The sequence below is a fragment of the Hyposmocoma kahamanoa genome, unplaced genomic scaffold (assembly GCF_003589595.1).
Source record: "Hyposmocoma kahamanoa isolate Upper Pololo Valley unplaced genomic scaffold, ASM358959v1 220, whole genome shotgun sequence".
In the NCBI taxonomy this organism is placed as follows: Eukaryota; Metazoa; Arthropoda; class Insecta; order Lepidoptera; family Cosmopterigidae; genus Hyposmocoma; species Hyposmocoma kahamanoa.
In genome coordinates this window covers 461,465-477,475 of record NW_020653740.1, presented here as the reverse complement: position 1 = coordinate 477,475, position 16,011 = coordinate 461,465, and the positions used below count along the sequence as shown (strand labels likewise).

The 16,011-nt window shown below is 36.8% G+C and overlaps 1 protein-coding gene across 2 annotated transcripts in view; it reads right to left on the bottom strand.

The window, feature by feature from the left end:
• Window positions 1-4,764: 4,764 nt before the first annotated feature.
• LOC113228067 overlaps window positions 4,765-16,011 on the bottom strand; it is a 67,085-nt gene continuing 55,838 nt past the window's right edge. The window contains exons 8-11 of one of the 2 annotated variants that reach the window (XM_026461207.1): window positions 12,546-12,611; window positions 10,631-10,789; window positions 10,138-10,360; window positions 4,765-4,980 (exon numbers count right to left, since the gene is read on the bottom strand). In XM_026461207.1, the coding sequence (XP_026316992.1) occupies window positions 4,895-4,980; window positions 10,138-10,360; window positions 10,631-10,789; window positions 12,546-12,611 (534 nt within the window). In that variant the 3' untranslated portion in view covers window positions 4,765-4,894. The remainder of the gene's footprint in view (window positions 4,981-10,137; window positions 10,361-10,630; window positions 10,790-12,545; window positions 12,612-16,011) is intronic. The other variant, XM_026461208.1, reaches the window with a different exon arrangement.

Below are 16,011 nucleotides of genomic sequence, written 5' to 3'. Positions count from 1 at the left end.
CACACCCACTGCACACGCACGAATATAAGACGACTCAAAATGCTGACTCTGTAAAGTAAGTACATGTCCGTCTGCCAGTACATGGAAAGCTCCATTCTTTCCGGTATCTATGGACAGACTTAATTGGAGGCTTATCCATGCGCCGTCTCATCTCTTCTGCGCGTTTGCATCGCTCTATATAGACAGCATTTTTGACGTTTGACTCAACCAGCCTTCATGTCCTGCATAGGTTAGGTAGGTGATTTTCTTAGATGCCCTGTATAAACCGGCCGCAATAAGCTGCAGCTGCAAGCTACCACTGGCAATACATAGTATTTCATAGTAATTTTCGTTAAAAAATCGCGACATATGAGAAAAGAAATCAGAAAACAGAGTGATAATTTTTAGTTCCCGCAATGCAAAAGACGGTAACGATTAGTAAACAAATTCAAAAATTATATTAGCACATTAGTAGTAGTAGTAATAGTCTGGCGGCAAGTCGCTTTTGATTTTAATGTACAAGTGTCGTTTTGTCGGATTGAAATTGCAGTGTAGGATTCCCTTTTAATGTCAATAAATTTAATCGAGGTATTTATTTTCATTCATTATTGTTATTAGAATTCGGGTTATCTAAGCGCACACGTCTGTCTATTAAGGACATTTAGTAATAATTAAGTAATAGCAAAAATAAAAATAAACATATTTTTAATCACAGTTACAAGAAAAATAAACTTCGTAATTCTACGCAATTAAGTCTTAGAAAGGTACTCTTAGGAACACCGGGCGATAGGAGACCGGAGTCCCTCAGACTTCCATACTGTCTGTAAATTTCTTTCTGTGTGACTGGATTTAGTAGAGGCAAAGCTGCAGAGCCTTGAACACAGCCTTAAAATTGCCTGCTTATCAGTATTATAACTGCTTATCAGTATTATAACTGCCTCCGTGGCCGAACGGTTACCACGCCGGACTGCCATGCAGAGGTCTTGGGTTCGATTCCCAGGCCGGGAGAAATATGTGTATGGCCTACATTTATTTCTCTCGTGAGTTTGGGTGTAATTTGTGGTTGTCTATGTGTGTGTCCATGGCACCCGCGACACAGGGTTTCCCTAGTGCGGGGCTATGTTGAGTGTGTGCGTTATTATTACTATTATTATATAAGATATATCACGAAGAGTGTGGGATGGAATTGCATGATTCGGCCTTCCCCATTCCATCATCGTGGGACTAGACGTATGCTGGGATTCCACGCTTACGTCGTAGATATTTGAAAGATTCCCACGAAACGTTTCGCTTTCACATTTATAGAGCCGGGAAAGGAGTGGTATTCCCTGCCTGCAAACTTGTTCCCCGAACGCTATAACTTGTGCCTTTTCAAGGCAAGAGTGAATAGATACTATTTAAGTGTGCATGGTAGATCGTCGATATGATCGTCGCGTAGGTGAGATGGAGGCCTAATTTATTTATTTATTTATTAGATGAACAAAACAGTTTACATTCACCCCTTAACAAAAGCTTAAACATTACTACTAGTTCTACTCTAGAATGTAAATCTAAACATGTACATACAGCATGACCAATCATGAGTAAACAATTTTGTTTAAAATATAATTTGTTTGTAAGTTAATATAAAATACTTAGGCATAATAAAACTGTAACCTTAAATAAAATACAATTACTATGACTATAACTATGAAAGAGAGAAACCGTGGTGGTTGTGGATTCGATTGCGAAGTCTTTTAACATTACTATCAAATATATCTATCTCTAAATCATCATCATTTATTATCAGCCATTAGGTCATTGTAGGCCCGACACATTCTCGTCAAAGGGTTGTAAAAAGAAGTATTATTAGTATAAACATTCAATACGAATGGTCTAGGAAGGCGTCGTGGATTGCACTTGATGTTAAAATTAATATGGGACAGAAGCGTTGATGATTTAAGGCTGCCGTGAAGTAATTTGTGTAAATGTAGAAGATCCTGTACCCTACGTCTAGAATTCAAGGACATAACCTTAAAATGTGATAACGTCTCTTTGTAACGCGACAAATTGCGACCCATGTGTGATCTGTAACTTACTATTTTGAGAGCTTTGTTTTGTACGCCTTCTAGACGTTTAGAGTGAACCTCGTAGAAAGGTGATACGACACAGGCATACTCAATAAGACCTAACGCACACTTATTTAGTTACAAAAAAAATATGTTATATATTTAGAAATGGATAGAACAAAACAGGGAAAGGGTCAATCGCGGGTTGTCAAACTACTTTCTAGATAGCAACATGAAAAGTTAGGTTACTTTGTGTAAAAATAACACATTTCAAAATAACGCACGAAGATTACAATTTACACAAGAAATGACAACGAATAAATATTTGCTAAAAAACTTATATATTTTTTTAAACTTTTTTTACCTTAAGAACCTAAATAGTTCAGTAAACTCGATCTTTTAATACAACTCTATTTTTATATAATCAAAAGCTAACAACGCATTAAACGTCAATTTATTACTTTTAATGAAAAATCCGACTAGAGCTATGAAATTTTTGGTGACATCAACATCATTGGAATTTTACGATATGGAATAAATAACATGATGGGAAGTAAAATAACTGTAAATGCGTTACGTACCGTTTACTGGATCTGACCTTGAAATATGACTACAACTTACTGTTACACCCTGTATACCTACGTAATGGATTTACCCTAATAGGGTTCATTTAGCTTCCATCACGTTGACTGAACTTTATTAAATAAGTATCTAGTGGCTCTGTAATGTGTCTACTCATGACAAATTTGCAGAAATTAAGGTAAATAAATAATACCTTCAAGTAACACGAAGGCGCAATAAGCATGATGAGTCTAAGAAGTGACACCGTTAATTGTAAACAAATGGAGTCTACGTAATCTCAGAAGTGAGTTCGAAGTTTCTGCACTGCTTTGACGTCTACAAAACCACAACATTCACCACAAAATTCCACTGGGTTGAATGTAATGCAAATGAATAATTTTTAAATTATTTCCTGTATCCGCTTCTCACGAGTTAAACCAGTCTGCTAGGTGCCTCTATTCACTTACAGTCGTGTCGCCAGAGAGCAAATAATTGTAATATATAAATGTATTCAAAATGACGACCGAAATTGTAACTACTGAAGACGTGTCACATACTGACTTTGGAAATTTGACATCGTCAACTGCGACGTGGTCGAAGGATAGCGAACGTACTTCAACTGTTGCAGCTTTATTTAAGGAATTTTCGACCACTCAAAATATCAGTCATGACGCGATGGCCGATAAGCACCAGTTTCAAAGTATTTCACCTGTGTTTGAAGCTTTTATTATGATTGAAATTGTTATGACAGCTTTGGAATTAACTCTAACAATTTTGGCAACTTGCAAGTTGAAGCTGTGGCGGAAAAATTACAGAAATCAGATGCTAATGCAATTAAGTTTGGTGCGATTGTTGAAGCGAATATTTGCTTTAATTGAATTTTTAAAAGACAAGGGGACTATTACTGATTCACTGCAACTGTCTACGCTGGTGAACAGTGCTCTGATTTACATGGACTTTGTTATTGTAATATTAATCGTGTTTTTTATTAAGCACATGTATGACAGTCTAATTGTGGTGTTGGTGAAGATTAGTCAGAACAATTTGGTGAAAGTGTTAACGTGTGCGTGGTTGTTACCACTGCCTATAAGCATAGTGTGTACTGCAATCACTGTGACGAAAGTGTTGGACAACTGGACGATGTATTTACTTATGTGTGCCATATTTCGATGGCCACTTATGTTTATAGGTACTCTACTATACATAACTATTCTGTTTCGAGTACTAAATGAAAAAATAAGGAAATTCGCTCGTAATCTCACTGTTATTACGTTTTTATTGTGTTTAGTCATGAATTTGTATCTGTTCTGTAAAGATGTAATATGGTTATGGTGCATTCATACATTTTCTACAGTTTTATTGAGTTACTTACTTGGTTTTGCAATGAATATCCTTATACTTTGTCTCTATTTAACATTGATAACACTAAGTTTTCGTTGTGACAAAAACAAAAAGTGTAACAACACTCTGAGACCTAATTTTAGTGAAGCAGCTATTAGATACTAAGATAAATATTTCATAAACTGAATGTAAATATATTTAAATAGCGTATGTATATAGTGTAAATAAAAATAGTTGTATCCGTAAGCAATTTTTTTTCAATAATGCAATAACCACCACACTGTTCTATTATTATTGAAACAGGACGTTGAAGGCAACAAGATAAATGAAACTAAGCAAATAGTAAGTCTAATACAATTTAATTTAGGATCACAATAGAATGTAAGTCTGATTTAGATTACAACAACGTGATTATCGGTTTAATTATAAATGCCATTTGTTAAATCCAACAAGTACTAAAACACTTAAATTATTCATAATAATATTGGAATTGAAATATTCTTACTAATGATATCAATACAAAAGTCAGAGAATGTTTGTCACGTAGAGATTTCATTGGAAACACATCTAATATTGTGGCCGACCTCCCGTTGTTTAAAATCAATTACAGTACAATACTCAACTTTAATGCTTAAAAAATGTTATTTTATCCTTGACACAATCCATAAAATAGAAGTTACATCTAAATCTATACATTGTAAAAACAAAAATAAAATATGTATGAAATAATAATAATAATAACTCCCATAAATATAACCTTATTGATTGATTAGGTAATTAAAAACGACGTTTCAAAAATCAGGTTATTAACAACTTTATTTACAGAAGGGGCGAAAAGAAGTGCGATTTTTTTTATAACAAAGGTGTTCGGCTTTGTTACGTTGTTGTGACATGGACATGGATGGACGGAGATGTGCGCTTGCGCTGACAGTGCAGCGCCTGCAGCGCTTGTGTATGCGAGGCGCTTAGGCGCAGTCACATGAGCAGCGCTTCACGCGCTTCTCACGATGCAGCAGGGCGTCCACGCTACGCACGGAACGAGGCTGCATGTCTGCAAGCACAATGACGTAGCCAATTTGAAATTTGACAATCCATTTGTCAGCAATTCAACAAAGTATCTAAAAAAACACATCGTTTTTCAAACAGAAATTAATAAAAAGAAGAAACCAAGATTAGATAAATAAATAAAAAGTAAGTGCTATTTATATAACAATAATACTCGTGACACAGAATTATCAAATTGTAACAAACAGTCAAGTAGGGCAAAAAACAATTTTATTTGACTTCTGTGTAAGTAGATAATAACCTCAGTACAGAGTACTAAAAAAATGACCTCATAAATTCGTGTAATTAAATCTATTTGCCAAGTTTTATTGAAATCGGTTACCAGAAAGTGCGCGAAACGAAATTCATCGCCTAGTTTGCCACCTTTCATTCATAGTTTGCCACCTTTGAGGTGGAACATTTTCTTCAAATTTGACCACTGTTGGTATCAGGTGTGTGACCGGGGTGTTCATCCCGTGCGCAGCTAGCGCGTCTTTGTAGCGGTCTATTTGTGGCCTGAGGCGAGGAGACGCGCGGGCAAAGGAGTCGCAGGACACTGCCACTTGGCATCTCCGGCACTAGCCCGGAGAGCTAGTAGAGGATGAGCTAGACATCTTCCGGTCCCTCCGGCCGCGTAAGAATTTGGGAACTGGAGAGATGCCGTTCATTCGGCGTCGGGAAGTGAGCCTGGCTTACAGCTCCGCCACCAATGAGGAGATTTGGTAGTCGGCTTAGAGTCGGCGGCTCAGCGGTGGCAATCGTTAGTCGTGCGGAGCGCGATGGAAAGTGAGCCTACAGCTCCAGTACCTATCTGGAAAATAGGGAGGGTGTTGTACATGCACCCGGGTGGCTCACCTAAGGCCTTAGCCTTACAGAGAACCGGATGAAGTGCGTGTAAACGTGCTGATCCGGGGTTAGGATCTGACTTAGATGGTCCCTGTGCAAGCGAGCTTGCACAGGTCATAGTGTCATTCCCGCATAACCAAGAGGTTGATAGGGAGGGGCACTATAAACAAAACTTATGTAGAAAGATATGAGACTGTTGGTATCAGGTATCCTCTTTCGTACAAAAGGAAAATCATCAAAATCGGTTCACAAACCGGAGTTATCGCGTAACATAAACAAAAAAAAACAGTCGAATTGAGCACCTCCTCCTTTTCTTGATGTCGGTTAAAAATAGTAACAAGTCTCGTCACTACCTTACCAATCATCCTACGACCTGTGAATGAGTTCCATGAAACAATAACCTAGTACTCTTCCCGCTCATTGTAAAAATCGGCAAACGAATATCCCATGATAATAGATATTTTGCACCTCAGCACGTAGCTCACCAGTTTTTCTTGTCAACCAGTGATATTAACACTAAAGCCCTTTCTTGGTACAGCATAAAAACTTTTTAAATAAAGCGCTTGCCACGTGGACCGGCTCTAACGCTTATCATGTGAGCCAACCCCATTCTTTCTACAACAAATTGCTTTTATAGATTGGCTTTTACATGCTGACGTTCGTATAACGCGTTACCACAACGCGCGCTGAACGCCTGTCTAACGCTCGTCGTCTGAACCGGTCCTCATATAAATAACCGGCGTTTTCATACTGATACGCGTTTAAAGCACGCTGAACGCGCGTCTAACACTGGCCATTTGAACCGGCCTATCATTTATTAGCCAACAGATTTTTATCATTGAATAATCTTTTTATTCCATTGAAATACGACATGAAAGAATAAATAAAATATAACGAATCCAACGTAGTCAGACACACCTATCCATGAAAAAACTGTTTTATATAATGCATTCATGAGAAATATATCAAGGCGTACTCAATTTAAAATCTATTATTCAGCCTGGTATAAGTCAAATGCACTATTGATAGCAGCTTTATATACACAAGGTGGAAAAAATCAATGGGACATGGAGGAAAACTACCTTGAGTACTTAAGATAGCTAATTTTACTTACAGGAAACATTCCTTTATTTTTCTTAATATGAATAACTGTATGATAATGATGATGCATGACTTTTATAAATCTTACCTGAATCAGGAATTGTAAAAAGTAAAAACTAACTAAGTAAAAATGCAAAAAAATCTCAGTGTTTTATCGTACGAATCGATAGAATCAATGATAATGGTAAAGTATCCCCAGCAAACATTGGGTCTTACAAATAGAGACGTAAAGAAGTAAAGAGGTAAGCTTCTAAAAAACGGTTTCTTATTAAGGAAAAAAAATGTTTCATTGGAGTAAAATTAATTATCTTACATTTGCTTTGTTGCTTTCACTTTTTTTATGATAGGTACTAAGTGATGGGACGAACTAGTCGTGTGTCTTTTTTTGGCAATTGTAATTACGTGAATTTCAGCAGTGATTGAATATTTGACATAAAAAAGATAGTCCTCAGGCATAGTTATTCACATATAGGCATAGTAGCACATTGCGGTGCTGTGCACGCTCGGATTCGGACGTGCTCCACTACACTGTAAGAATTATAATAATTCGCGACCCGCGCGGCAATAGCTGCTGCGCGTAACAACAACTCATAGCCAATGAACTGCTGGCGTTCATCCAACACGCCATCGACACTATGAACGAGGTCAGCATCGTGCACATCTGCAAGTCAAACTTCAAAGAAGAAGAGGTTGGCAGTGGCAAGGCGCTGCTTTTCCAAACGCTTATCAAGGCCGAGCAGATGCCATCTCGCCGGAGGGATGAAGGAGCGAAGAGTCTCGAGGACATCTTTACGCTGTTTAGGGAGACCGACCCTGACGACGTGCCTGCTTTCGTGGCGAAGGATCTGCACAAGCTGCCCCCTGACACGTTCGACCATGTCGACGTCACCAAGCTACTGAAGGACATCACGTCCCTATAAGCAATCCTTGCTGAAGTTCGGTGTAAATTGGAGGCCTCGGAGAACACAATCAGTGATTTACGTGCCCAAGTTGTGTTACTTAGTAGTGCATCTTCTGTAAGTAGTGACCTGAGGCCTGGAACATCTATACTTGTCGCGGGGCGCAAAACGCATATATCGGCAGTTTTGAGTCGACTCACATGTACGTGTCACCGACCGCTGCCGCTGTCGTCGCGCGCGTTTCCCCGCGCCCCGCCCCTCGTTTTTCCGCCTCGGCGGAGATGTCACTCGTAAGCGACGAGGGGTCACCCTCGACGTGATTACGCTGCTGTTGCCGCTGCTACCCAACCCATTGCTGCACAACCACAACCCAGGCAACCAACGGAGGGGAAGAAGAAAAAGCGGAAACTCATATCTGGAGCTGTGTCATCAGTACCGTCGAGAGGAGTAGACCAGTGCGACGAGGACGGCTTTAAAAAGGTGGAAAAGAAAAAGAAGTACACTAGCCGTAACCTTAGTGGCACCGCCCCGACTGGCCCCAACCATCTATTGCGTCCAGCGGTACCGACGACGTTGCTATACGTGTCACGACTTCATTACTCCACAAAGTCTCCGGATACTGTGGAGTACATACGAGTGAAAACTGAGGGTCGAGCAGTTAGAGTCCCGCCACAAAATGAATATTAATTCATTTGTGGTGAGAGTACCAACTCAACATCTGTCGACCTTCATGATGGAGGACTTTTGGCCGAAGGGTGTTCCGGCGTTTCCGAGGACGGCTATCGGACACCCACGTTGCGTCACACGTCGTGGTCCATACGTGTAAATAATGAAATAGTCATCATATTATTATGTATGTTAGTCTATAAGGTATATTGTAACCTACAAAAGACCCATAAAACTCATAAATATATAATTTTAAAATAAATAATAGGGGTTAAAGTATGAAATTGCCGATTTGTACTGAAAATCTAAATTGTTTATTTTTTAAATTTTTAACAAATTTATTTAATCAAAATAGTTGCCATTATTATCTATACATTGCTGCCATCTAATGGGAAGTTTATTAATGCCTTTGCGATAGAACTCCGACGATCTAGACTGCACAAACTGTGTGAAAGCATTTTGTACTGCCTCCTGGGAAGAAAACTTCTTGTCACGTAGATAATTGTCCAAATCACGAAAAAAATGGTAGTCCGTTGGAGCAAGGTCTGGTGAATACGGAGGATGACGAATGGTTTCTAACTGCAGTTCCTGAAGGGTCAAAATGGTTTCTCGTGCTGTGTGAGGTCTCGCGTTGTCGTGGAGCAATAATGGTGAAGATCGATTCATGAGTCGGGGCTGTTTTACTGCTAGTTTTGTCAACATGGTTCGGAGTTCGGCACAATAGACATCTGCCGTTATTGCTTGACCAGATCGGAGAAAACTATAGTGAATAACACCATGCTGAGACCACCAAACAGTTGCCATTACCTTTTTATTGGTAAGTTTTGCTTTAGGACACTGTTGTGGCATTTGACCTGGGGTCAGCCATTGCATTTTTCTTTTCCGGTTATCATAAAGAATCCACTTTTCATCACATGTTACAATTCGATCCAATATTCCTTCATTTCTGTACCGGTTCAACAAGGCAATACAAGTTTCAACACGCGTTTCTTTCTGCAGATCAGTCAAATCATGAGGCACTCATTTTTCGTATTTTTTTATTTTATTGATTTGACGCAAGTGAGTCAATATTGTGGGTAAGGTAACGTTAAACCATGCCGCTAATTCCTGGGTAGTTTGACTAGGATCGGCTTCCACTATCTCTCTTAATTCGTCGTTATTCACCTATGTGATGTAGGTCTTCCTCGTGGCTCGTTCTTTAAGTCGAAATTTCCATCACGAAAGCGTTTAAACCAAAATCGCACGGTGCGTTCATTAGTAGACCCCTCTCCAAACGCAGCATTGATATTGCGGGCTGTTTCTGCCGCGTTAGTTCCGCGTCGGAACTCGTATTCAAAAATCACTCGAATTTTCGCAGTATCCATCTTTCTTGTCTAAATTGAATAACAAAAACAATTGAAAGTCGATATTCAAATGTTTCAAATTTAAAAAAAAAAAGAAAATCACAGAAACCATTTGAAAAAAGTTTCATTCGAAAACCTCAAACCATGAAGATTCTATGAAAATTCAAAGAACCTATTGCAATAAAACGGCAATTTCATACTTTAACCCCTAATATATAAAAATAAAAATAGTGGCGCTGCTAAGTTACTACTAGTAGTTGTTGTTGTTGTAGTTGCTACTGCGTCGAAGAAAATATACAATATACTCACAGTGTGGCCTCTCCTCAATTGGGAGCATAGGCATATGGAGCTCTTGCGGAACGAGCACGGTGCGTGGCGCACGAGAAGTGGGGGATGGCGCGTCTTGAGTGGGGCTCTGCATCTGCTCCTGGCGCCTTTGTTCTTCATGGGCTTGGGCCTGTGCTTCAGCGTGCGCTTGGGCCTCGGCTTCAGCTTCCGCAGCCGCGGCCAGGGTGTTCACGATTGTCTTAACCTAACATTTTTAGACGATCACAATGCTTGTATTATTATATTTGGACACTCCGTTTTTCTAAAAGAATAACCCATTTTATCTTACAGATGTATTTAAAGCAAGTTAAGCTATGTAAACAAACACATTTAATTAACCAAACTATAATTTTCAATAAAGAACTTTGATATCACTATCGGGCTCAGCATCAGTGTTTATTAAGATTTTGACAATTCCTTCCTTCCTCCTAAAATAATATAAGCTGTTTTAATGGCATTCTCTTGCTGTATATACCTCCTGCATATCGTTGTCCATCTGTTGCTGAATCTGCTCGCGTTGCTGGCTGGCAGCGGCATCCTCGGCAGTGCGGTGGATCACATGAAGGTCCTCGGGTGTCAGGCCCCAAGGCAAGTTCATTTGGACAGGAGTGCCATCCATCTGGATCTTCTGTATCTGTCATCCAATAACAATTCAGGTTTAAAATATGCTCCACAAATCTTTAACGTACAAATTCTATTCATCAAAGTAGCTAGAACATAAATTGTACACAAAAGTAATCCTTCATGTTTTAAGAAAATATTTTGAAATTTCAAATGATAGGCACGTTACTACATCAAACGCAACAAGTAAATTAAAAATGAGGACGAGTTATAAAAGGCACATTGCAGTAGCCATAGACAAGGAATTAGCTAGAATATACGAATATTCAAAGTCAAGTGTAACTGAAAATTTCTGTTTTGCATCAAAGTATATACATACTTACAACACATTTGGTCTTCACTTTTTCGTAGGCATTTGTAACCGTCGCCATCTCTGAGGTCCCCGATTCGATCCCCGGTTGAGTCAATGTACAAAACTAACTTTTCTATTGTCTCGGGTCTGGGTGTTTGTTATACCGTCGTTGTTTCCGATTTCCATAACACAAGTGCTTTAGTTACTTGCTTTGGTATCAGAGCAACTCATGTGATATTGTCTAATATTTATATATTTGCCCTTAAAAGTCGTCAGTAGCCATATTTGAGTTTAGCTCGCTTCAATTATATGTAATATGCAAGCTCTTGTGTAAAACAAATTTTATACATCTTAAGACAGGTATTGCTTTAACTTGTATATTAACACAATAAGTATTATATATTATACGTATTATCGCTTAAAGCTATAAGACCACCCATTGTATCACCGCTTATTTTTAATTTAATTGTATTGTATTTGTTCTCTTTTTTGGTGTACCATAAAGAGTTTTTGTATTGTATTGTATATTTTATAAACAAGTATGAGTTATTCATAACTGATCTTGCTGGTCTCATATACCTAATGAATGTCTCAAGAAAAGACAGGTGTCTTGCCTAACTTTATTCAAACTTCAGATTTGTAGTTACAGTCAGCTGCTGTACGCGCATGAAACGTAGAGACTATACGATCCTGACAGCCACTGTTATCAATATCTAATGATACACCTTGTAATTAAACATTAGTACTATGTGGCGTATCATTGAGTATTCCTATAAGTTTTATACATATGTACTGGTAGGTAAATTCTCGTTTTAACCAAATACTGCTTTTATAAATTTAGCAATTTAAAAACTTGCCGAGGTTTTCATAATAAAAACTTTAAAACTTTTTTAATATGACGAATACAAGAACATCTTTTATCATCTACTAATAATTTTAGATTTCTTGTCCTGATAAAAACATATCTATCTACCTTACTTTTTTCTTCATCGTTTTATTAGTGTATAAAATATGATCGATACGTAGATATCATCACGTAAAATTATTTCATTATTTTCGGTTTCTAAAGGGATAAAGCGGGCAGTTTATATACCCTCAATATCCCGTTTTCAATAAAAATAGAAATACTTATTTCCAAAATACGATATATACGAGTTGGGATTTCTAGGGCTGACAAATTTCTAATATTTATTTGAAATTATATAGAATAGTAGTTGCTGAGAGAAATAGTAATTAAATTATCCACATAGAAACGGCTTATGTTGCTTAATGGTTGACATTGGTTTTTCGTTTTTAATTGATCTATATCCTGAAATGTCGTTCCGTTTCCAAATAGCTTACAATTAATTGGTCATAATCATGAAAAAGTACAAATATCTCAATTTAGTTACCTGATTTGCAAATGAGTACTTAGTACGTGTTAAAAGTGCAATTTTATTTGAGATAAACAGTGAAAACAATAAAACGATTCAGTTACCTCGGGCTGCTCTAGCTCTTGCGTGGGTGCAGATTGGGGCACGAACTGGTGGAGAACGGTAGGCTGCTGAAAACATAAATATTATTTTTAGTCTCTAAAACAAGTAATAATCCCGTAAAACTAATAATTAATTAGTTATTATAGAAAACAAACAGACACCAAGGGTGCACAATCTTTTCTGAAATTTTAATTCTAGATTGTGATTTTTTTAAATCTTCTACATTCTTGTACCTATTTAGCACACATCCACATGATTTGACATTATGAGGTTGTTACTGTTTCATTTTTTTTATTGTGTGTGTGGTTTTTTACTTATTTATGTGTAATTACAATATTTATATACTTATTTACATATAATATATTATACGCGCATTACTTAAGATTCACTCAAGAATATAAAGGGTCTATTATAAAGTGTCGGCATAAATATATTTATTTACCGTGTGCATATAAAGTTGTATAATCAAGTAATTTGTATACAATTAAAGGCAATGCGAAAAACCTAGTAGTACAGCAGTTATCTATTAAAACAATGAATAATGGAAATCCTTCACCTTCTGCCATTTTCCCACACAAATTAAAACGAAGGTTACTTCTACTAGGTTTAGATTCATGATAAAGTCTAATTTGGTTCACATTCCGTCTTATTATACAAAAATATATAAACATAACTTGTCCTTTTACCTACGTTTTACGAAAAGCATAGATAAAAGGAACGTTAAAGTTGACCGCAATTGTATGCTAACAAGCAGTTCTTTAACCTCCGCGTGAAAACGGTTCAGTGCCTCCGGCGCGCTGTTTCTTTTATCAATAAGATATTATGTCTGCCGAGTCTAATTCATTATTTCTCAAATTGTTACACTAATCATACTATAACAGTACAGCTAGAGGGAATCTTTTTTCGTATAACTAAAAAATACGAAGGCGAACCGGGAACAATGGTAACACCGTGCAATAGTAACTTATTGTCATAACTAAACAACGTGTAGGAAACGGTTAACTGGACCAGGGTCCTAAGTCTGCTAATTTTAAATCATCTCAGTTGCGTGTAGATAGAGTGTCAATGGCAGGATTTTGTACGTTTGGTATTCTGCTAAGACTTAAGAGTAGAGGATTGTTAGCGGTTAGCTATCGAGGTACTGTTCAATTGCCATTGAAATTTTCTGGCATTCTTCTCTTCAACGGCGAGTTGAAGGGACGTCGATGGTGTAGTCTACTAATATTTAATTTGAAGGCTAAATTACTGATTAAAGGAGATAAAAATTAAGATATGCATAGTAATTTCCATGTTAGTTTTAGTAAACCAACATCAATCGTTATTTATTGAATGAATGAAAGCCAATCAGTGCCATTCCAATGACACTGTATTGAGATTCATCTGCTATTGTAACTAGATTTTAACAAAATAACAAATATTATTACAAGTATAATTGCAATAAAATCTCAATTGGGTCTCAATGGAATTACAATGGTCAGTGGTTTTTAGAAAAAATTAGCAGAATTGGGCCCGAAACGTTGGTTTGTTTGAAAAAACAAATATACGCGATTCGCGTCAGAAAAAATAGTTTCATTTCCTATGTGTACAATCGCGGAAACCTAAAAACTCGATATAAAAAAACGAGTAAATAAATGTTCACTCACCAATCGTCAGCATGGTCACTTGGGAATGGACCAGTCTGGTGTGATTTTTTGCCCTCACAATAATTACTCGTATAGCAAATAAACCTCTTTTTAACAATGAACAGCGGAGATTCATTTGCAAATGTCAATTGTATTGCTACCCCTCGTTTATTTAGATCTTGAAATTAACAATTATTTAATTCGTTGCTAATTGCTAAGACATAAATGTACATTTAATTATTCTTTTGTTTCCGATGCGACCAATTGCAGTGATATAGTCGAGTCTGTGTATCTTCTTGATACACGGACTCGACTACACAACATGTGAAAATTTACAATTGACTCAATTATTTTTTTTTTGTAATGGCTGGCAATTATGCTAGGAGTCCCTTGTAAATTCATAAATAATTCATTTAGTTGATTCTTTTCGTTTTTAAAATTAATAAACAATACATATTTAAAAACTGTTACTAAACCAAAGAATATTGCTTATACAGGTGAAAAGAGAGCCCTCATGCCAACCCAAAGAGAGTATTCATGCCAACTGATTTTGAAGCACCATCTGTTTTTTATCAGTGACAACTTCGTGCGTATATTCCCATAAATATGCATTATGTAGATACGAGTGATTGCTACTAGTAATACTTGCAAATGAAATATACTTTGTTTGCAGTTTTGTTCTAACTTAATTATGTGAAAGACAAAATGTCACTTATGAATTTGTAAGACATTAGTCTGCCAATTACAGCATTACTTAATTAGAACAAAACATTAGGTGATAAAGGCCACAATAAAAGACAAATTTATTTGATTACTTCTTATTTTTATAATGTGTATACTCATTATAATATACTGCAGCATTATTTTTAATTTTTTCGTCCCCTACATAAGTTATTTTCCCAGACAAATTCCGATTAACAGATCTACACCAGCTGTACAATAAGACACAGCACAAGGAAAAACATTCCACGCAAATAGCACTCAAGAAAATTTCACAAACCGGCAAAATACACGCGCGTACGCAAGACGCGGTAGCCATTTTGTGACATTGACAGAAAATATATTACCAGCTCCGAACTAATCAAAATTGCTCACCAGCTATAAAAGAAAAATAACTGTTCATTTATGGTGAGCTTTTTTATTATAATTTTCAGTCGCAAACGTTATGGTAAATTTTCTAAAGTTTTTTAACAATTTATATTATAGTACGTACATAGTGTATGGAAAAATCCCAGTCATTACCTAGGTAAAATAACTAAAACAGTAATGGTATAGAAAGCCTGACAATCGCAAAAATAGTACCGGTGATAATTAAAAGATGTCACTACTTACTTTCTTTACAAATTGTCAGCTCCAAGGTTCTGCCCCCAAATATTAAACTAAAGAAATTTTTTGTTAAGCATAATTTGTTATTGCGTTATTCAAAGCAAAGGAAATATACTATTTTTAATTTTGGCTAATAATTGTGCTAGTATTTTTAAAGTCGCTTGAAAAAAAAAGTTAGTGATGTTTAATATAAAAACTCTTTCTTAACTTACACCACCGCAAATTAATGAAAGAGGGAATATTACTCGTATAACTTGATAACTACTATTTTCGTATTCTTATGAAACTTATGAATGATTCACATTAGGGGTCAACTGTAGTACCAGTCATCAAGAGACGGCAGCATGGATCTTGTTCTGTTGCACCGGAGACGATATTAGAACAAAAGTGTATGCTTGATGTGCTGTTGACTGTACTATACGAAACAATATTTTTAACACGTTATGAATAAATATGTCGCCTTCCTGTATGACACCAACTAGTATATGGATTTAAGTTTATAAGTTTAGCATCATCATCT